General features: G+C 42.3%; 1 protein-coding gene across 1 annotated transcript; it reads left to right on the forward strand.

The window, feature by feature from the left end:
- Nucleotides 1-8: 8 nt before the first annotated feature.
- On the forward strand, nucleotides 9-20,913 carry BBS2 (Bardet-Biedl syndrome 2). Its single transcript, XM_010584386.1, has 17 exons — nucleotides 9-183; nucleotides 2,214-2,441; nucleotides 2,831-2,956; nucleotides 3,233-3,295; nucleotides 6,388-6,465; nucleotides 8,692-8,796; nucleotides 9,700-9,786; nucleotides 11,047-11,182; nucleotides 13,103-13,242; nucleotides 14,031-14,175; nucleotides 14,705-14,876; nucleotides 15,930-16,059; nucleotides 16,945-17,076; nucleotides 17,603-17,740; nucleotides 18,222-18,334; nucleotides 19,057-19,205; nucleotides 19,861-20,913. The coding sequence occupies exons 1-17, from the start codon at nucleotides 67-69 to the stop codon at nucleotides 19,965-19,967; spliced, it is 2,166 nt and encodes a 721-aa protein (XP_010582688.1). The 5' UTR covers nucleotides 9-66; the 3' UTR covers nucleotides 19,968-20,913.
- Nucleotides 20,914-21,872: the final 959 nt, after the last annotated feature.

The raw sequence follows: 21,872 nt of genomic DNA on the forward strand, positions 1-21,872 counted from the left end.
CCCGGCGGAGTCCGCGTCCGGCGGCGGGGCCCAGGGCCCGGGCCGGCCTCTCCCACCGCCGCCATCATGCTGGTGCCCGTGTTCACGCTGAAGCTCAACCACAAGATCCTGCCCCGCATGGTGGCGCTGGGCCGGTACGACGGGACGCACCCTTGTCTGGCGGCCGCCACGCAGGCAGGCAAGGTAACGGGGCGGCGCGGCCCGCCATCCCGCCCGTCTCTCCTCACGGGGCCGGGGCGGGGGGCTCCGTGCCCCCGCCGAGCTGAGGGGAAAAGGCCCTTCTCGGGGGCCGGCGGCTGCCGGGGCCTGCTGTGGTGGTGCTGCCGGGGCGTCCCCCGCCCCTGGGGGCGGCCGCTCTCCCGCCGGCAGGCCCTGCTCGCCCCGGCGGAGGGGCCCTGCGGCGCCCGGCGGCTTTGCCGAGGTCACAGCGTGTCTGAGGAGCCCCGGTGCCGCCCTGGGGCCTGCAGCAGAAAACGGCGTTAACGCCGGCCGGCATCCCTGCCCGGCGCTGGAAGAGCCGTGCAAGGGAGAGAGGTCTTGCTCGCTTCTTCTCTGTCTGTAGGCCGAGAGTCTGCGGCCGAGCTGTCTGCAGGCACGGACGGGGGGACGCGACACTCGAAGCTCTGCTTTGTGGCAACAGGGAGTTTGCGAAAAATTAGCAGCTGGTAACCCAGTTGCCAAGGAAACTTTCGCATTTTCTAGCAGGCGATGGGATTTTTTTTTTCAAGCCCTGGGTTTTACTGTACCGTTCTCAGTTACAGCAGTGAGCCTTAGCGCTGTGACGGACTAAGCTCGGTGCTGATAAAGGAAACGGTGCTAACTTTATCAATTAATACGTATAATATGATTGAAATAACCAGGGAGCTGCCAAAGCCCTGTGTACAGCTCACATCAGTTAATATTTAAAATAGGGAAACAGTAATGGAACATGATTTAGGGTTTAGGAACTAACTACTAGACAATGGGGCTTTATGCTTCTTTCTGAAAGGGTAATGGATTGTAGTCTGGTCAATAAACCTTGAAGAACTGCTTGGAACTGCCAAGATTAGGGAAGAAGTAGGTAAGAGGTAATTTCTACAGGGAGAGATCGCAACGACCTACTCAAATGATACCACCTACTCAAAAGAAGACAATGAAGGAAGAAGACAGAGTCTGTGCACTCATTTACATGAGGAGCGAAGAAGAAAGGACAGATCATTAAGGAAAATAATAATGAATATGTATTAGTTAAGTGTATAAATGTGAGAATTTTTGAGACAAGGGTGTGCTGTCTTGAGACAGGCACCCATTCATGTGCATCAGTGAAATTAATTTGAAAATACCTCAGCTCTGTGTGTTATTGGCTTGCACACCAGGTAAACAAACCCTGTTTGTGGGACAACACTAAGGTTTCTGTAGGTGATGCAAGGAGTGCCTTGCGGGAACAGAAAACATTGTGTGTGCTCTGTTTGAGTTTGAAATACAAACAAAAGAGGGTTAAATACAACCTAACTAATAAAAAAACAGAGCTTGAAGCATAAACCCCCAGAGGCATTTAGGTTGCTGTAAATACAAACTTGGTTCATCTGTGATGTTTCCCAGAATTATTATTAATTTTATTTTGGAGCATTTAGGAACAGCTTAGAACAAGGGCTTGTTTGAGAGAGAGACTATACAGCCATAAAGCAAAGGCTATTAAGCATAATATCCTCTGATCCCCTGGTTCTGCTGGAAACAATTACAGTGACTGAATATTGGTCAGTGAGAATAAAAACTTATTTATCACAGGCCCCTTTTTAAATTAACCGTGCTTACCTACAGATGGACGTTACAGATAGGTACCAGGTAAATTGTCCTAAACGTTTGGGCTTTTTTGGTAACACTGCTACCAGCTGGACATAATTTGTTTAGTTTGTTGTTGTTCCCTTTGGTTTGCTTTTTTTGTCTTACTCTGAAGACCTGTCAGTTGCCATTTTCAGAAACAAACAAAATAATGGTGGCACAACTCCGCTGGCCAGGGCAGGGTTTTTCCTGCCATTTCCTTGTTCTGGTATAGTTTAAAGAATAACTGTCAGAAACAATATTGTCAGCAAAAACCCCAGTCTTTTATCTTCACTTTGGTTGAGTGAATGCCTTTCTTCCCCATTGCAGTTATGACCCAAACAGTAGTCTTTAATGTTTGTATACAAACACATACATGTTTTGTGATAATTTTTATCTCTCTGTTTCTACAGGTTTTTATTCATAATCCTCATGCCCGAGGACAGAGAATGAGCACAAACCGAATGGTGCAAAGTAACCAAGATTCAGACATTTCTCTTCTCAACATTAATCAAGGGATCACTTGTCTAGCTTCGGGAGTGCTGAACCCTCAGCTCGGTTATGATTGTCTTCTGGTTGGAACACAGACTAATTTACTGGCTTATGATGTGTATAACAACTCGGATTTGTTTTACAGAGAGGCAAGTTAATTTAACTGTCTACTTTTTTTAGTATCTTTATTGTTTTCTTTTTCTTTCTGTTCTAGAGATCACAGTTTTTACATTACTGTGTCAATTATGCTTCTGTTCTTTGTGTTAGTTATGTTGCTGTATTCAGAACATTTTGTCTTTAGAATATCTGGAATATTTCAAAAGAAAAATACCAATGTGATGTATGTCTGTAGGCACATGTGAGAGCAAATTTTCATAATATGTCACATGTCACCTAGCAAGACAAAATTTAAAAAATTTAATAGGCATTCAGAGCTCAGCTAAACTGATACTGATAATGTTGGAAGCTCTCTTTTTGATTTGTGTACTCTGATGTCTCATTCTCTGCTGTTTCTTTTTCCTTTAATGTTTCTCTGTAGGTTTCAGATGGAGCCAATGCAATAGTTCTTGGAAAGCTGGGAGATATTTCATCTCCACTTGCTATTATTGGTGGAAACTGTGCCCTGCAGGGCTTTGATTATGAAGGAAATGACCTTTTTTGGACAGTAAGGCTACGCCTAATGCTTTTGATGTTATTGCAAGATTCTTTCAATGGCACTAATTCTTCTCTTTTTTTTTTTAATATGATAAATATTAATTTGGTTGTTGATCTTTCTTAATTTATCTCAGACCTTAAACTGTATTTTGGTTGTGTATTCAGTGCACTCAGATGTTGCTTGAATGTTGACTATGTCAATTGTTGTGTTGCAGTTTGAGATAATAAAACTAGTTTCACTTCTGATGGCTATCATCAGTATTGAGGATTGTCTTTCTCATTTTAGGTTACTGGAGACAATGTTCGTTCATTGGCACTGTGTGACTTTGATGGTGATGGCAAAACTGAGGTTTGTAACCATTTACCTGTGAATTCAGCTCTTTTCATGGTCTTGTAGTGAAATGCTTATAAAAACCCGTGGGTTGTCAAATACGACTGACTTACCTTACCAGTTAAAGTGATCCCGGTGTGGAAGTTGTGCCTGTTTCAGACTCCGGTCCAGCAAAGACATGCACAAATGCTCACCACATGTATACGGAGTAGCACTGGTCTCTGGCACTACTCAGTGCCATAAAACTAGGCATATATGGCATCTTTACAGTATTACTGCCGTGCTTTGGTGAACTGATTGCTAGCTGTAATGGAAACTTCTCTCATTTTTCTTCACTATGCCAGGAGAAATACAATGAAATGCCTGCGATCATCAGTTGCAAGGCATCTATTTCAGTGGTGTTTCTTGAATATGGTTATAAATGCTTTTTTTAAATGTCAGAGAAACAACTTGCAAGCATCTTACATATAAAAGTGAGCTCTTAAAAAGCTGTGAAGAGCCTCACTTATGATTGGTAAAATCAAGAAATCTCTCTTCGCATCCAGTCCTCCTGTTTCTTCATAGTGACATGGGGAAATTAAATACTCTTTGCTTTTCTGATTTAAAATGAAGAGAACTTGTAACAAGTGCCTTGCTGATAAGGTGTGATACAAACAATAGGAAACAGCTGCCATTCTGATCATGCAGGCTGCAAGGGATGGATGAAGATGTGAATTCGTGTGGCATTCTCTGTTGTAAGTGTTCTTCCATCCTGAATGACTTGAAGGATCGTGCTTATAAATAAGTCTTTAAGAAAAGTAATGGCGTCCTAGTATGTCAGATGCAAGTAAATATGATCTTAAATCACCATGCTAAAAATATTTACTTTTGTCATCTTGAAGCTTTTCTGTTTAGTTCCCCAAAAATCCTTGTTTGGAAAGTTTACTTGGACTATGGGAAGTTTACTTGGACTATGTAATGTTTGTAGTGATGTGTAAAGGGCCTCTATGCCTTTTATGTGTTTTTTATAAATGAATTGAACTGATCACAGACCCTTTGCTTGATTGGGATCTTCAGGAAGTGAAAAAAAATTCAGGTTTTCCAGTCAATTTCTGCACAGCTTCTCTTAGGGTGTATTTTTTTTAATGTGCTTGAGAGGTGGTTATAGAAAGTGGAGACGGTGTATAAAGATTCAGAAACCACGAAACTGATCTGTGGCTCTAAATGTTCTGGCATTTGTGCTTCTAAGTGTTTTTTTGTTGTTTAGCTGTTTTTTCTGCTTGAGAAAGTTTTATTCTCAGCAGTTAGTGTAATCTGATGCTGCTTTGAGCTAAGCAGAGTTGGATACGTTATCCAACTAACTTACCCTGCCAGTTAGCCCAGCATGCGTTTGCTGAGACTTCTTTTTAGGGTTCTTTTAAATCTTAATTATCTAGGTGATACGGTTTTTTTGCTGTTGTGGTTTTTTTCTTTTTTTTTCTTTTTTGTGGCTTTCATGAAACTGCCTCTGGTTTAAAATTGAAGTTCTGAGAAAATGCACAGAAGCATGTTTTTAAACTGTTATTTATCACTTTCTGTCTTATCTGATAAATGGGTGTGCTAGCTTCATTTCCGTTCTTCCCGCCCCAGTAAAAACATGTCTACATTTAAAATGGACTGATTTTAAAACTGCATGAATATACTTCTGTCACTTAGTAGCTAACAAAACTGATTTGTTGTAGTCACTGTTGTCCTCAAGATTTTAGATTGATACAGGTTACATTCTCCCATCTTGTCAGAGACTTGGGGGGGGAAACTTTTTCCTTGCTTTTTCAAATTCCAGTCTAGTGGAATGAAAGCCACTTAGGTGGACAAGTTGAATCAAACTAAATGAAAACAAACCATCTTCAACATCTTCTAGGCACCTCTGGGAAATGCAGCATCACCAGTAATTGTTTCAGGATTCTGTGCTTTCAGCTGGTCACTTTTTGCTAGCAGTTGTGACTTGTCAAGAAATCTGTACCTCTTACATATGGGGTTTTTTTTGTAAGTTATTTTCATAACTACAGTAAGCTTAGCTTGGTGTAATTTAGTTTGTCATAATTTGAAGCACCTTTACTTTGGAAGAAGAAAAAAAAGCCTGTAACCTTTTTAAAAATCCGGTTTCAGTATGGATTTGTGTCTGTTCTGCCAAGTAAAGATGGAAGACTCATCGGTTCCGGTGGGGAAAGGTACTACCAGGTTTTGAAATTTCATTTATAATTCTGCTTGTCATTGATTTGATGGATGACTTTATGGGCAAGGCACTACGCAGATCTGTTCCTTGGTTTCTCAGTTTGCAAAATAGAAGCCATGTCTTGTCACCATCTTTAGAAAGTGCTTTTCCATGGGGCTCCTTTTCAGTTAATACCTTCTACCTGCTCAACTAGGAAACAGGAAAGGAACTAAGATATGGGAAATGATAAGGAATGAGAATGCAGAAGACCCAATTCAGTACTGATGTCCTATTTGTATAACCATTTACATCAAGTTAAAGCTTGTTTTACCCATGCTTTGCACTAGTGGCAGCCACCATTTAGGTTGGAGGAGCAGTGATGGTTTGATACTTGGATTCGTTGGTTTTGAGTTTTTTTTTAATGAGGGCTGTTCAGTGCTAAGCAATGATTTATTTTTTTTCCAGCTGTTTGCTTACAGACCAGTAACTGGGAGTTGTTGTTTCTCTGAACCCGTGTAGTACAAGTCAGAACTGAGTTGCAGGTCTCCTGCTCCAACACAGGCAATCTAGTATTTTTGATGCGTATAATTGCAGTTACGAATTACAACACTGAATCTCTTCCAGTAAGAAAAGAGCATAGCCCTGATGCTCCAAAGTATCTTTTCTCATTCCTAGCCTGGATATTTCACTATGCTTTTGTAGAGTCTAGCTTGACAAAAAAAAAGTATAACTAATAATTGATCAATGGGAGACTTTGAAATCTTGTCTTGGCAGAGGGTACCTTTTGTTCCACTGGCAGCTTTTCATACAGCTGTTAAAACCTCTTCATTGCTGGACTTGGAATATTTATTTGCCCTCTGGGTCCTGGAGTATCTCCTTTTTATTTCCTTAGCTTGAATAACTATTTTTAAGGTACACTTTTTTTTTTCCCCCCTAGCTTCTTGTTGGCTCTGAAGATTTTGACATCCGGGTGTTTAAAGAAGATGAGATCCTGGCAGAAATGTCAGAGACAGAGGTAAATTACTTCTAGCTAATGTTTGTTATAATTGCTGATGGAGGTGAAAGTATTGTGTACTGTAAAGCTTCTCTGGTTACTCTGGTTCAAATTTATTGTGCAGTTAAATAGTTACTAAACTATTTGGCACAGTATCTATTCTGCTAGAACTGCAAAAGTTAGGGTTTAATAATACCTTTCATTATGCATGGTTTTTTTTGCTTTGTTTATTTACAAATGTTTCACTGGGTTGAGAAAAGTAACTATTGCTTGACTGAAAGTCAGGGCCCTGTCCAAAGGTGATTAAGGTTACTGCACTGTGATTGAAGCTCTTAGTGCCTTCCGAGCAAAAGAATGTCTTCTACAGTTTTCCTCAAATGCGTGGACACTATCATGATTAAGTAACTTGCCCCTGTGTGTATCCAGATAGTGCATGGCAGGGTAGGAAGGTCTTGCTCAGGAAAAACTGGAGGTTTATATTGCAACTGGAGTTACATGCTGGCTGTATAAACAGGGCTGCAGTGCCTAAAGTAAAGTATGGGGCAGATAACTTAAGAGGGATAAATAAAAGGTGTGGGAGTTGCCCTTGAGAGAAGAACTGAGAGAAGATCCCCACTATTAAATTTTGGTTGCTTGGAAGGAAGTAATATACCTTTTTAATTGCATTTAGGAGTTTTCTTAGTCTTCTCATGACCCTTGTGGGCCCAGGGTAAAGGCATGTTACACACCTTTATCCTTGAAGATCTGAGGTCTCCCTGCTGCCCAAGTTGGGGCTAAAAGGCTTAGTTAGTTATTAAACCACTTATGAAGAGCTATGAAGGACAAATCTGTGCAGTGTTCTAGGAAAGGAAGCTGTTGCTATAGCTAGAATTAGAACTGGGCCTATAACACATTCTGCTGTCTGTATGCTAGCCAGTCTAGACTCGTGTTGTGATTTCTAGTTAAAGGGAAGCTAAAGGTCCATCGCTCTCGTGTGTGATTTATTTCCAGATTCACAGTAGAGTTATTTTAAATTCGCACTTGCAGAGTCTTAGGAGGCCTGTTACAATCCTACTGTTCTAATTTAAAAGGACACAGCTGGACCAAAACCTTTCTTTTTAGGAAGGTAAATTCAGGGAACAATGGCTTTATACATTGTGCTTGTTTTGGAAGACTTGAATAGTTTGCATTTTCTGTGTTTAATCACTTACTCTCGTGAAACTGAAGCCATAGACTGTTGTGATTCTTGAATTTATAAATGGACAGTTGGGTATAAAGGGAGCATTGCTACCTTTCTGAATTTCTGACTGTTGCTGGGGTCTTCTGTCCTTACTGTGTGCTTGCCATTTAGAGGGTTTTGATACTTGGGAAGGGCTTTGGAGAAGGTTGTGAGAGGGAACGATAAAGGGGTTGGAAACCGTGTTTTATATAAAAAAAAAATTGAGGAGCACAGTCAGCTGAGTTCTTAATTAAGAAGTTGGTGGAGGATTTAATTTAAGGAAGTCTCCTGTGCTATGTTGTAAAGATGACCAGACAGATGATTACAATTGTTCCTGCTGACATTAAAATCTCTAGTCTTAGTGCAAAGAAAAACCTGCATTTCCAAGCACTGAGAGCCTTAGCTCAATGAAGAATTGTACGGTAAGGGGTCTTAAAAAGAGTGAGAAACAGGCTGAGTTATGACTCTCAGGTCTTTCCCTGGAGCTGTTACTCAGGTAATACGTAGCCTGGTGTTCTAATTGTGTTCCAAAGAAGTCCGGCTGTGGGAGCTGTTAATTTTTATCTCACTAATCTTGGGCAAAGATTTTCTACCAATAATATCTCTAGGGCTTTCCCAGCCCTTATAAAGTTGAACCCTTTGGCATCCTCAGCTCCTGAAGCTTAAGGAATGTTGTGTGTTTGGAGTAGGTTTTCAATGAAAACTTGTTAGCACTGATGACTGCAGGAATCCTGTGAGCAGTTGTGTTGCTGCTTGTGGTAGGAAATACTTGGTCAAAGTACACTGAGGGCAATTCTGTAATCTTTGCAGAAGTGTATCTTAACACTGGCAATGCAGCTTGTGTGAGGGAATCCTACGAGGCCTTCGGTGATTTCAAACTGATTTTTAAAAATAGTTCAGTACTTAATGCTTCTTACAATAGGCTTACTTACCGTTTAAGTATAGTACAGTTCATATGATAGAGAGATTGTATAGTCTGTTCTCTGTTACTTGAAGTTGCAGAAGTTTTCACTCCTGTATCCTCTCTCTCCCTCCTTTCCCCCCACAAGACTATTACTGCACTTAGCCCCATGTATGGCAGTCGGTTTGGCTATGCTCTTGCTAATGGGACGGTCGGAGTTTATGACAAGACAGCCCGCTACTGGAGGATTAAGGTTAGTCCAGTGTTGGAATATCATCACTGAATGCTTGAAGGCTACTATGAGATTTGGTACGCGATCTCAGGTCGTTCTGATGTTATCCTGACTCCTTAGATGAACTTGAAATTTTCTGCTGAGCATAGAACTTAATGTAATTCTGTTCTTACAAAACCTAGCTATTTTTATAGATACGTGCAAAATTAATACCGTGTCGGTTCCTTCAGTGCTTTTGGGACTGTTGGTGATGGCTTAAAGAACACTGATACAGCCGTACAACTAGGGATGCTTCAGCTTCGCAGGGTTGTTTAAGCAGCAGAGAAATTTGAGTTAACTGTTAGAAAATGCCTCTGGCTCTTTTGTTGAGTCAAACTGTTTTTCAGAGACTGAATTAATCTTGCATTGCCTATGTTCAAAGCTAATTTTTCACATCAAGAGCAATTTGCTTCTGCAGCAAATCATATTGGCAAGATCCTTTCCTGATGCTCATTTTAATATTCTTAATATAACACAGATTAGAGCAGTCTAATAGTAATAAGAGAAAGGACTCCTTAGGAGAAGTGGCAGGAAGAGGCTAATGGCTTTCCTCAGTTGTCTCATTTTATGGCAATCTTGAAACCCTGATTTTTTTCTTTTTTCTTAGAGAATTTGGCTTTTTACACTTTGTTTTTCTGAGTTCTAATCATCTGCTTAGGAAAGATGAGGTATTTTGAGAGCAGTGAACTAGATTTTTAATGCAAAGGCTAAGATTTCAGACGTGTGTGACCTTAGGGATAGTGATGCTCAAACTTCCTGTTAAGAGACATTTTTGTACTCCTTTCTGTAATCTCTGTAGCCTCCTACTCCAGTGTCTTGCATATGTCAAGCATGTGCAATTTAGAAAACATATCCAAGCTTAACTTGTTCTTTTTCTGTCCTCAGTCTAAGAATCATGCAATGAGCATACATGCGTTTGACCTGAACTCTGATGGTGTGTGTGAGTTGATCACTGGCTGGTCCAATGGGAAGGTGAGTTTATACAGGGGGGAAATGAGGAGCTGTAGATCTGGAAGCTGTGTTTGAAGCAAGCTGTTAAATTTTCTGAATGAGAACAGCGAAAAAATTAAAAAGACTGTTGGAAGCTGAGTGTTGAAGAACTACTGCAGAAAACCTAGTTTGGCTGGTGAATCCTGTGCCAAGTGCAAGATCAGAGAAAAGCTGCTTCTACTGCTTAGCTCAGAGTCTATTGCTAAGGTGTGGTAAGTTGTTTCTATGGTAGCAGAGATCATATGTCACATCCTAGAGCTCTTGAGTGTCTTTTTTCAGCTGTGTCTTGAGGACGTGCTAATAATCCTCTGCGATGTTTCCTGAATGTTCTCAAACTACAGGGAAGACAAAGTGGTTATGTAACAGGAGAGCAGCGTTATTTAATTGTATGTACAGGCATTCTATACAGCTCAGTCTCTTAAGCCTGATGCTTGGTATTCCCCTTTGCTAGATATGACTGTTCTAGCTGCCAAATCTCTCCTGGACGCATCTTGCCAGGTTTTTTTGTAAGCTATGCTTTTTCCTTCACACCTCTCGTGACTCTCATTAGCCTGGGGGAATTTAATTAACTTCATATCAGGCTGGCAGTCTAGAGCCCAGATATGTTGTAACTTATGTTGGATTAGGTGTATAGCATTGTTGAAGAGAGAACCTCTCCTTGCTTTACACCTTTTTCTCTTCTTTTCCACTGGTAGTCTCTGCCCTGCTTGTTGGTCTGAAACAGTCCCTTAGCTCCTAGAAAGACTAATGCTGGGTCCTGTGCTTTGGAAAAGACACACTACATGGAACTGAGCCCCCCCCTTGCTGTTCTTCTCCAATGAAAGATAATTAAAAGTTGTGGTATTTCTTCATAAAAATAATTCACCACACAAGGGCTGCAGCTAAGAGGAGAGGTTGTAAATGCTGCATTAAGATTATTTTTGGTTTAGTCCCATCATTGCTGCATTCATGTGTGCATAATCTTCCAAGTGCAGACTTGCAGTCCCCTTCTTTCCTCTTCTTTGTAACTTAGGGAAATATCCCTCAAGTGCAGTTCTTTCTAGCAGAGTCTGTCTAGAGGTCATTTCTTGATGGTGTTTTTTCCACATGTGGTGTTCTGATCCAGCAGAGCTGCAAGTTCACCTGCAGTTCTGTGACCAGGGCTGGCTTTTGGTTAGCAGCTCATTTGAGTATTGCATGACATATATTTTGGGAGTTAGCTTTTCTGTTCACGCTGTGCCTTGGAACTCTTTGTTGTTCCAGGTTGATGCACGCAGTGACCGAACTGGGGAGGTCATCTTTAAGGACAATTTTGCTTCCTCGATTGCAGGAGTGGTGGAGGGGGATTACAGAATGGATGGGAGCACCCAGTTAATCTGCTGTTCAGTTGACGGTGAAGGTAAGAGCATTCTTCAGGATATTCATATAATACACAATAACGTCAGGTACATCACATCATCTCGGATTAGCTAAACGTTGTTTCGGTTCCATAGGCATTTTTGTGTGCCAGATTCCCTTCGCTTTATGCGAAGTTAAGGGAGTTTTGAGTTTCGCTATCTGCAAACAGGATTTTGAATATTGCCTTCTCTGTGATAATCAGTGTGTGTTTCATTATGATCCAAGAAGCCATAAAAATTCATTTGCCTAACAGAAGAAGTCCCATCCTAATCACGCAAAGATAACTATATTCAGTACAGACTGTGGTTCTTCAGGCAATGTTGTTATAGATGAATGTATAGGAAATTTTTTTTCCTATATGTGATAATTTTTGGATTTTACAGTGGGTAAAGGTGTTTAGAAAGCTAAGGGGGCATGTGTTTTGGTTTTCTTCTAGAGGTAAATAGTCTTTATATTAGAAATTTTAGATGTTAACAGCGCTTTGTTTCCTGGAAATGCTATCCTGAGACTGCAGAACTGGTGGATTTATCCCACCATGCCTTCAAGAAGTCAGACCTTGTTACTGTGAGTGGAAACAAATACGATCACAGCATGAATTTACAAGGATGGCTTCAGGAAAGACACTGGTGTGATTATCCGACTGCTTGGCGTCAGTGGCTTGAGACAAGCAGGTCTGGCACAACCCATTTGGAACAAAAGCCTGTCCTTGTTAAATAGCACAGTGTTTTGCTGTCTGTCTTAATCACAGGCTGCAGGGATTTGCTGCGCTTGGGCTCCAGCATATAAACCTTTTTCCCAAGCTTACAGAAGGGGAACATTGTGCACAGTTCTGAAGATACCTTGTCCTAGCAGAGTTGTGTAGGTTGATATCCCTGAACATGATCATCCTTTTCTGATGAGTCCATCATAAACAAACCTTGGCACAATGGGGATCCCTTTAGGCTGGAGCATTCAGGTGTTACTAAACAGTAATGGCCCTGTTTTTGGGGTTATATGGACAATGCATTCTCTTAGTCCTTGTCATTAGAGTTCTGTTCGGGGCCAGCATCCTTTCACATGAGGTGTTCTTCTGTGTTTCAGTGTATTTTCTGTCTTGCTCTCATTTTAAATGAATGAGTCACTCAGAAATAATAAAGCAGGTCCTTTCATCGGAGGACAGTGTGCATGCTGAATGCTTTTCAAGTTTCCTGCAATTTTTGCAGGGGTTACATAGGCAGCATATTCTTTGCAGGTATAAGATTTTTGACCCTGGCTTTTATTGTCAGCTGCAATCAGAGCACACAGCCCTAGAGCAAAATGGAAGTTCCTAGCGAGTGTCTCTGTCTCATCATCTGTTCAGCTCTTCTGTCTCCACAGGCAATTGGAGATGTTTCCATAACTCTGTGCTCCACTGGGCTACTGGGAAACAGGTCTTACCCCTTGAAGTGAACTATCCCTTGATTTGGGGAAAAACTACTGTGGGTAAATCTTGTTTACTGGCTGATTGACAGTGACTTACAGTCACTTCCAGACGGTAACAACTCCTCTGACCAGCTCTAGAAATCCAGGTACACATTTTATTAATTTTGCATAATTGCAAACTTGCCTAAGCACCTGAAAGAATGATTGCAGTGGGAATCCTCTTGCAAAAGGACTGGGCGCTGCACTTGTCTGGTCACGCGAAGACAGCTTTAAGACAGGTTGGAAATTCACCTTTTTTCTTTTTTTTAAATGTGCAGTTATCTTGTCCTAACCACCAGCAAAGTCAGAGCTACTGTGGGTGTAAATCAATGCTCAGGTTATCAGCTGAATGGTACCAGCTAAAGACCAGAATTAGTGTCTGCTGCTGAGGTGGTACAAGGTGGTGTTGTTACAGAAACTAAAGTTTTGGAGAGGCTATGGAAGGCTTTGCTGGAGTTGGCTATGTTTTGTTTCTGTACAGTCCGAGGCTATCTGCCAGGAGGTGAGGAGTTGAAAGGAAACCTAATGGATACAAGCGCTGAGCAGGATCTGATCCGAGAACTCAGTCAAAAGAAACAAAATCTGCTGCTGGAATTAAGAAATTATGAGGAAAATGCAAAGGTACTACTTAAACAATGTGTAGGGCCAAAACACACCTTCCTATTGCTATAAATCCAGAGTAAGCTGGGAAGTGGTCGTGGGGCAGTCCGGACAAGTCAGAGCTGTAACCTGCTAGGATGCAGCAAGATTGTCTACTGGGGATTCCTGTTTCTGCATCTGGCTTGCTCCTTGTGCAAGTTCAGAACTTGCTTTTTCTATTTTAGTAAGTAACATTTTCCTTGCTCCTTCGGCTTGCCAGAGCAGTTGTGTTTGGAGCTGGATTCTGTTCAGCCCTGTGCTTTGGCTTATGACTGCAAATTGTAATTTTCAATGCATGAACCAGCTTGGGGGTTAGAGGAGATTGTTTGAGAGGATCAGGTGAATGGGAGCACTGCCAGGGTATAGGAATTGCACTTGTGGCCTGATGGTGAAGGTGCAGAAATAAAGAGCTTTGAAAAATAGTCTGAGGAAAGGAGCAGACTCATATTTGAACAGTAAATGACCACCATAGCAAAAGCATGGAATTATATAAGCTTGTGCTTAAAATGGAATATATGTTAAGTGCTTTTTTGAATAAAGGTTTGGGTAGAGAGCTGGGCTCCGTTGACAATAAAGCGCTTGAACAAATTGTAGCAAAGGTGTCCACAGCTCCATGTGTAATCCAGCTGCTATTCATAGCAACGTGAAGTGTCTCGGAATTGCTGTAATGCAACCTTCTGCAAGAAAAAAGAACTTATGCATGTGTTTTCTAGGTTGCTTGAATGAAAATCTTGAAATTCTGGTACTGAAGGGTATGTGTTTTGCAACAGGCTGAACTGAATGCTCAGTTGAAGGAAGCTGATGGGCAGAGAGGTGTGATTCCAGCAAATACACAACTCCAGACAGCCCTCTCGGTTAATCTGGGCTCGGACAGCCAGTCTGCCCACGTGGAGCTGTGTATTTCCACCACAAATGGTGAGTGGTAACCTGCAACCATTTAGTTGATGGCTTGCCTGTCTCCCCTTTGTAATTTCCCCTTTGTGGTTGCTTTCCTTTCACAGAGTTTTGAATCAAGCTGTGTTCCCTTGATGGGTCTCAGGGCAGAGGATTTGATGGAATTTGTTTCTTGTTAGGTGTTATTTTCCAAGGCAATTAACATTTAACTTGGATGAAAGGAGTCTTAGTGATCCCTGCAACACTCCTTGTGTTGACTTTAAACATTAACCTATGACCGTGTTAGTGAGAGTGTTGTGTGAATGCAGCTGGACCTCAGCTGGCTTTCTATGCAAAACAGGAACTGCCCCAAGATAGCAAATGCACCTAGCACCAGGTGTGCTGAGGATGCAGTCTGGTCCAGATGTGGTAGTGCTGGTCATCTGGGATATTTTAACAATTCAGAGGAGGGCTGTAAAGTGTTGACTGTGCTTAATTCTGAAAAGAGTGGTGGTTTGTTTCCAGAGGACAGCTGTTAATTTAGGAACTGCTTTTTCTTTCTGTTGCTAAGACACAATCATCCGTGCTGTGCTGATCTTTGCTGAGGGCATATTTGAAGGAGAGAGCCACGTGGTACACCCCAGTCTCCAGAACCTCTCGGGCTGTGTTCGTGTTCCCCTTACTCCACCCAAAGATGTCCCTGTGGATTTGCACATCAAAGCCTTTGTGGGTTATAGGAACAGGTGAGTTTTGTGTTGCGATCTCTCCTGGTCTCCGGAGCTAACTGCGTGACCAGGAAACAGCAACAGTGTGGCTTCATGTTTGTTCCATGGGAAGTGCACTGTTAATTAGCTGGTGCCCCACTTCTCTGTGTCACTGGAAGGAGAGCTGGAATGCTTTCTTAAAAGCACTGTTGCACCTGTGATACTGAGCTCTTGTCCAGACAAAGTCTAAATGCTCTGGGGTCGCTGGGACCTGCTGTGCTCGGGCTCTGCCTTTAGGGGAACAGTGAACATTTCTTGTCCAGAGGGTGCCTTATTGTGGGTGTCTGGAGGAAGCAAAAGGAAGTAGAGACTGTATCCAGGCTGCCTGCTCTTAAGTGGCTGCCTCTCCAGGCCCTGAATGGTGGCTGCTCTGGACAAAGTACTTGAGCAAGCCTGGAGGCACCATGGTGTCTTTCAAGCTACAAACCCATTTGAACCCATTTGTCTTCAGGGCAAGTAGAAAGCAGCATATGCCTGATTTCAAGACAACACTTTTCCAGTTTCCCATAGAAATAAAATGTCTCTTCATATACACTTGACACCAACTTTCTCCCTGCTCACATCTGCCAGAACTGGCAGTGCCCCAGGAAAGGAAGCAGAAATCCTTTCCCTGAACAGGGAGGCATATTTTGAGAGCTAGCCAGCCACTGCAGAAAGAATGTATGGGACTGAATTCTCCTCTTGTTTTCTTTGTTTATGATTATTATTGCTTTTAGTAAGACTTCACTGAACCTGTAAAAAAAAAAATCCTTTCACATAGTAAAATCATAAATGTGTTAGCCTAGAGAATATATTTCATTGGAGGGATTATAGAAAATGTAAGCAATAGGGAGGAATCGTTCAACCTCGTGACGCCATAAGCCTGGAATTTCCAAGTTCTAGCATTTTTTCTGGGAAGCGGTAAGCAGCTGATTACATAGCTGGAAGCTGCTGATGTCAGTAGCCAGCTAAAAAAGAACCAGGGACCATTGCAATAGGTGAATCCCTGGTATGTTAGTAACTATCTCTGTTTTTCCTTTGGATTGCTTCCAGCACGCAGTTCCATGTATTTGAGTTGACCAGACAGCTTCCTCGCTTTTCAATGTATGCCCTGAGTAGCCCGGACTCGGCCACAGAGCCCCTGAGCTTTGTTAACTGTACAACGAATGAGAGACCGCAAAGGGTGAGTTTCTGCTCTGCTTCCTATTTCCCGGTCCTGCGTACAGATACTGCAGGTGGAGGGTTTGCAGTTAGCTTGTGATAGCCGAGAGCAAAGGAAAATTATGCAGTGAACTGCACTGCTGGCCTTTGGAGTCTGTGTGTTACAACTTGACTCAGTGCTTTTTTTCTGTTTTTTAAATGATGCCTCAATTGAGGTAGTCCCTGCTTCAGGAATTCCTGCAGCTGCAGGAACTAATGGCCTGAGATTGTGAGGCGTTTCAGATATTATGTTGTTTCCTGTGTGACAACTGATGGAATGCCAGTGGCAGGAGCCCTGTAGTGAGTGATGAATTTTGTAAATGAGCAGAGAACAGGAAAAAGGCAGTACAGTGCCCAAATAATGGCTTGGATTCGTAACAGATGAGCAGTGGTGCTATCATTTTGGTTCTAAAAGATCTGAATAGTGGGATGGCAGTAATTAGAGCTGGTTATTTTCCCCATTACTGTAGGGCTCTGCCATATTTGCATGACCTTTACTATGTTAAATGGCCAAGGCAAAAACCAAGATGAAACGAAACTTTCCTTTTTAAATTCTTGCAGTAGAACCATGACTTGCCTCCCAGCTTTCTCTGCTCTCCAAGCCCTGGGCTTATGTTTTGACCTTGGCCTGTGGTCTCTGGTAGTTGAATTTGATTTTCTTACAAATACTCAGCTTTGGAGCAGGGAGTCAGCTGCTCCTATTCTAATGAGTTCATGATGTGGGTTTAGGGGATGAAATTTAGTAAACAAAATTTCCAGGGTACCCTGAACAGAGCACTCTGGTGCACATCACGTGCAGGGACATTGCATGGTTCTTCAGGCTTTCCACGCAGGTCATGGCTAATGCTCTTAATTTTATTTTTGCAAGATTATTATGTGGCTGAATCAGAGCTTCTTGCTACCAGAAGATGCAGAGTTTCAGAGCGCTCCCTTTCAAGTTTGCTTCACTTCCCTTCGTAATGCAGGTCAGCTCTGCATCAAAATCAAGCCTGGCGGAGAGGTGAGTACCTTTGTGGATAAGGGGAACACCCGTTTAATTATACTCTGGTGAAACTTAAGGGTGGTGCCAACATGAGGTAGTGAAAATGAAGAAGGACCGAACAGGACAGAGGAAGCACTCATGTTTTAGGGATGTTTTTGGAAACTTTTGGGTCTGTTTGCTGTTAGTGAGTAAAATTCTAGGGCCAGTCAATGAAGAAAACTACAGATCTGTAGGAAGGTATTTGTTCCTGCACAGAGTGGTTTCAGGGAGCCATAATTTGAGGCACAGAGACTGCCTGGAACTTCTGCACTAGTCCTGTATGCACAGATGCCTCTTTGCCCCAGGCCTGAATAAAAGCCCCTTTGAAATCAGTGTCTCCTTATCTATTTAAAGCTATAGAGCTTGCTTGTGCAACAGTTTTGCCTTTTGATAGAATGAACTGCTTTGAGCCTGAGTAACTGTTAGAAAGACAGTCCTGCTGGGCAGTTCTGGGAGATGTTTTGGCATGGAAGAGTGCTGACGTGCTTTCTTTCCTTTCTGACAGATTTCCATCAACACGGATGATATTGATCTAGCTGGTGACATTATCCAGTCAATGGCCTCCTTTCTGGCCATTGAAGATTTGCAGGTGGAAGCGGATTTCCCTGCATACTTTGAGGAATTGCGGAAAGTGTTGGTCAAGGTGAGGAGGCATTGGGCATTTCTAAATTGGCAGCTAAGCAGTCACTGCGGGCGTTTGTATGAGAGGATCTCTAAACCACTTTATCTTCTTTGTGGAAATGGGCCAGCCATGGCTTGCTATATGTCCTGCGCAGAGGACAATGGGACACCCTCAACTTTCTGTTTATTCTTTGTTCGATAGAACGGACTCTTGGTCCCCAGCAGTTGATTGTTTAAAATAATGTAAATGTGTTTTCTGGAAGACTGAGCTGTGGATTTGGGTCAGGGCGTAAGGTGTGTATCACAGCCTGATCACCCCCTTCTGGGGGTAAGGAACTGCTCTGGCAGTCAGGGGGTGAGGGGAAGGAGAATGGTCCCAGGGATGCTGGTAGATTAAGTTGGGATGTTATTTCCTATTACACTGAGCCATGGTTTAGCTTGAACAATTACCTATATGCCCAGAGTGCCAGGGGACCTTTCTCGTGACTGTTTGCCTTGGGCAGGTGGACGAACACCATGCGGTGAATCAGAGGCTCACTGCCGATATGGCTGAACATTCCAACCTCATCCGCAGCGTGCTGGTTCAGGCGGAAGATGCACGACTCCTGGGAGACATGTGAGCAATTGCTGCTTAGCTTGTGTGTTTTAGAATGGGTCAGTCTTTGCTTTGCAGGCAGAAAAAGAGCACAAAAAACCATGTGTGTGATACAGGGGTTGCCTAGTTACAACTGTTGATGTAGAAATTGGTACCTTTGCTGGTCCCTCCATGAGCTCTCCTTGAGCCTTGTCTTGTTTTTTAGGTGGAAAATCAGTCTGGGGAAGGCAAAAGGGGAAAGGTAGGGGCTTAGTATAGAGCCAGTGGGGTGAATCAACCTCGAGATGCTGAGATGCATTAGAAAACATACATTAGAGGAAGAAGGCAGTAAAAGCTGTCTGTGGTGTGTGAACTTTGGACAACACCAAGAAAGAAATTAAGTGTCAGTCTTTTCCTTCTCATTTGCTGTGTTCTGTGAATGTCCTATCTTTACTGTCAAGAGCAGCAGTAAAGTGGTCTAAGCTACTGCAGAGCATTGTTACTTTCACTGGGGAAAGTGGCATCTCTTCTTTGGCTTGCTGGATACAGTAACTGCAAAAATAGACCTTTTTTTTTTTTCTGTAAAATAATGAGTATAACCAACATGTCTAGACAAGTCTATTGTCTTGTAGCTGGCAGACAGGCAGATAACTGTGGTAGCCATCACAACCATGTATCACTCTACCTTTATATTGACAAACCATGACAAAACATGACTGTCTTGTGCCCCAAGATGCAAATAACTGGACTCATTGTTCCTCCAGGAAACACATGAAGACACGGTACATAGAGCTGTATGATCTTAACAGAGATTTAATAAATCAATACAAAATTCGTTGCAACAATCACACGGAGCTATTGAATAATCTGAAAGCTGTGAATCAGGCAATTCAGAGGGCTGGGCGGTTACGTGGTAAGTATGTGTGTTTGGAGGGAATGGGGCGGGGAGCCTTGGTCCCCAGTGAGGCAGATATGATGTATCTCAGAGACCAACTGGATTAGTTAAGTGACTTCAAACCTTTTGGCCTGAAACTAAATTAGTAGAAGTACTCTTTCATTTCTCAGCCATGGCCAATTGCCTCTGACAGTCAACTGTGAGTGTCCAGTATAATCTGGGATCACAATTTTAGAAGGAACAGTTCAAAGCAGTTTCCAGCTTTCTGGATGGTATAGAAATTGCAAGTTTTGTTGAACACAATTTTAAAAACATTTTTAAAGTAGTGTTTCAGTTCTTAATTTATAATTCTGCTTTAAAAAAACTTATCAACTTAAGCAGGGCTGTTTATCTATATTTTTAGTTCTGTAGGTCTTTGGGGAAGGAGATATTTTGTCTATAGCACTCCCCTTTCAATAAGTCCTTTAAGCTCTCCTATAATAGAGCTACATTTGATTCTTCTTTTAAAAAAGGATATTATTTACATATTAGAAAAAAGGTGGCATTTCACTGTGTGTTTAATAAATATTTGAGAGAAGCACCTACATTTTGAGACTGGATCAAATAGGTATTTTTACCAGTTTCTCAGTAACTGAAGTGTTTTTTCTTTTCTCTCCTTTTTTTCTCTTTACAGTCGGCAAACCGAAAACACAAGTGATCAGTGCTTGTCGGGATGCAATAAGAAGCAACAACTTTAACGTGCTGTTCAGGATAATGCGTGTGGGAACAGCCTCTTCTTAAAATGGCTGGGGGAGCAGCAGTTGCACAGAGGCAGTGTTTCCATGCAGCAGGCAGATAATGGACCAGTAATGACAAGCGGTTAATTCAGTCCCCTGCTCCACTGTAAGGGGAAGTAATTGCAAAGGTAGCATTTTAGTTAAGCCATCAGGTGAGAAATGTTATTATGCAGGCCAAAGCTTCGTGAAGAAAGCATCAGAGTTTAAGTGCAAATGTGGTATTTATGCAAGACAGAGGTATAACCTTGGAACAGTTATTTTCTTACAGTAACTTATGTATTTTAATATATTTTGTAGTTAAGGCATCGGCCTTTTCCATTAAAACATTAAGACTGCTTTGACTGCTTGTGTTCTGATTTAGTTGGGGAGATGCATATGGTTAAGTTTATTTGTTGAAAAAAACCCAAACAAACCACTTCTCTGGTTTTGCTGCATAGTCTCTGTGCATACTAAGCACTTAAACTCTCTGGGTTGGAGAATCCTGGGTTTCAATGCAGGGATGTGCTGCTTTCTAGGTAAACTGCAATTCAGTGCATTAGAAGCACCAAAGGGATAATGTCTCTTGCTTGCTGTTGAACCAGAAGATCTTTGAAAGCTGTCCAGTTCCACAATCCACGCAGGTAGGAAGTGGTCTGTTTCATGTCCGACACTCTCCCCATGCCTGGATTGCAGCAAGTTTTGCTTCCAGCTACTGGTTCCCTGCTACTGCTGGAAAAAACTGCAGATACTGAGGTGGGCAAGGGTGCATTTCAGGAACAACGAAAACAAACTACACACCCAAGTTTGGTGCATACACAAAGAGCTGGCAGTACTTAATGGGATCAAAAGAAGAATGTATTGAAAAATGTCTTGGCTCCTGGCTCAAACCTGTTTATTAATTGTGGGATCTCTTAGAATTGGATTAAAATATTACAGTAAGGCTCTATCTTAGATCTAAAGATATTTTAGAACCTTTGCCAAAGAAAAGTTCTTCTAGAAGCTAAAAATATCCTGCACACGATGGAGGCTGGGCCCCAGTGCTCCTAGCTCCTGTGCCATTCATGTGGGCAGGGAGGAGGCAGTCCATCTCTGTGAAGCAAAGTTCTTGGGTAGCTGCTTGGGGCTGTCAGGAGTATTCATGTCCTGCAGCTGGTCTGTCTCTTACTTGCCACTGCTGAATTAAAGCCAGCAGCCCACCATTCGTTTCAGAGCAACCGGTGAGCATGCAACCAGCTGAAAGGGGAGTGTAATTCTTGCAATGTGTTTTAATTCCCTAAATGGCCCCTTGCCACTGCTTTGGCCCCTTCAATACGGAGAGCTGCGCTGCCAAAAGCACAGATGTCTGTCGCTTCAGATCTGCAGCAGGAGCTCATTTGAATTCTTTTAAGAACCTGGTTGTTAGTCAAATGCAGCTCCTTGGTAAAAGGGTGGTGAGCCACCCATGCTGTTCTAAGCAAGTGAGCTTTAAGACTTTGATTATGGAACAGTCTCCTGGCATAAGTGCTGGGCTTTCTGCCACCTGCTGTACCTGTTCCCACTGTTTCAACCTCTTGTTCTTTATGTTCAAAATCCTAATGCTTGTTTACTGACATTCATGTAGTCCATTCGATGATAAGAGAGTGGCTCTGATCAGAAAGCAGCTTTCCCATCAGCCTGATTTTCAGGGCTGCACACGAGGCACTTCCAGTCCCAGCTCTGTTTTCCTCTTGGCAGTGAGGTCAGTCCTTTGGTCACAGTCCAGACCTCTGATAAGGCTGATTTCCCTGGCTAAGTTTCTGACAACAAATTTGTCATTTGTTTTCCTGTAAAAACGACTTTTATCTTTGCCAAAGGTAAAATCCATGTCCTGTAAGCTGCAGTGATACCAGGTTTGCAGTTGCCAGTTGAAATAAAGCAGCCCTTGGCTGGTGTGCAGCAGCAAGCTGATGTA

The sequence above is a fragment of the Haliaeetus leucocephalus genome, unplaced genomic scaffold, assembly GCF_000737465.1.
Source record: "Haliaeetus leucocephalus isolate CR32 unplaced genomic scaffold, Haliaeetus_leucocephalus-4.0 Scaffold92, whole genome shotgun sequence".
Classification (NCBI taxonomy): Eukaryota; Metazoa; Chordata; class Aves; order Accipitriformes; family Accipitridae; genus Haliaeetus; species Haliaeetus leucocephalus.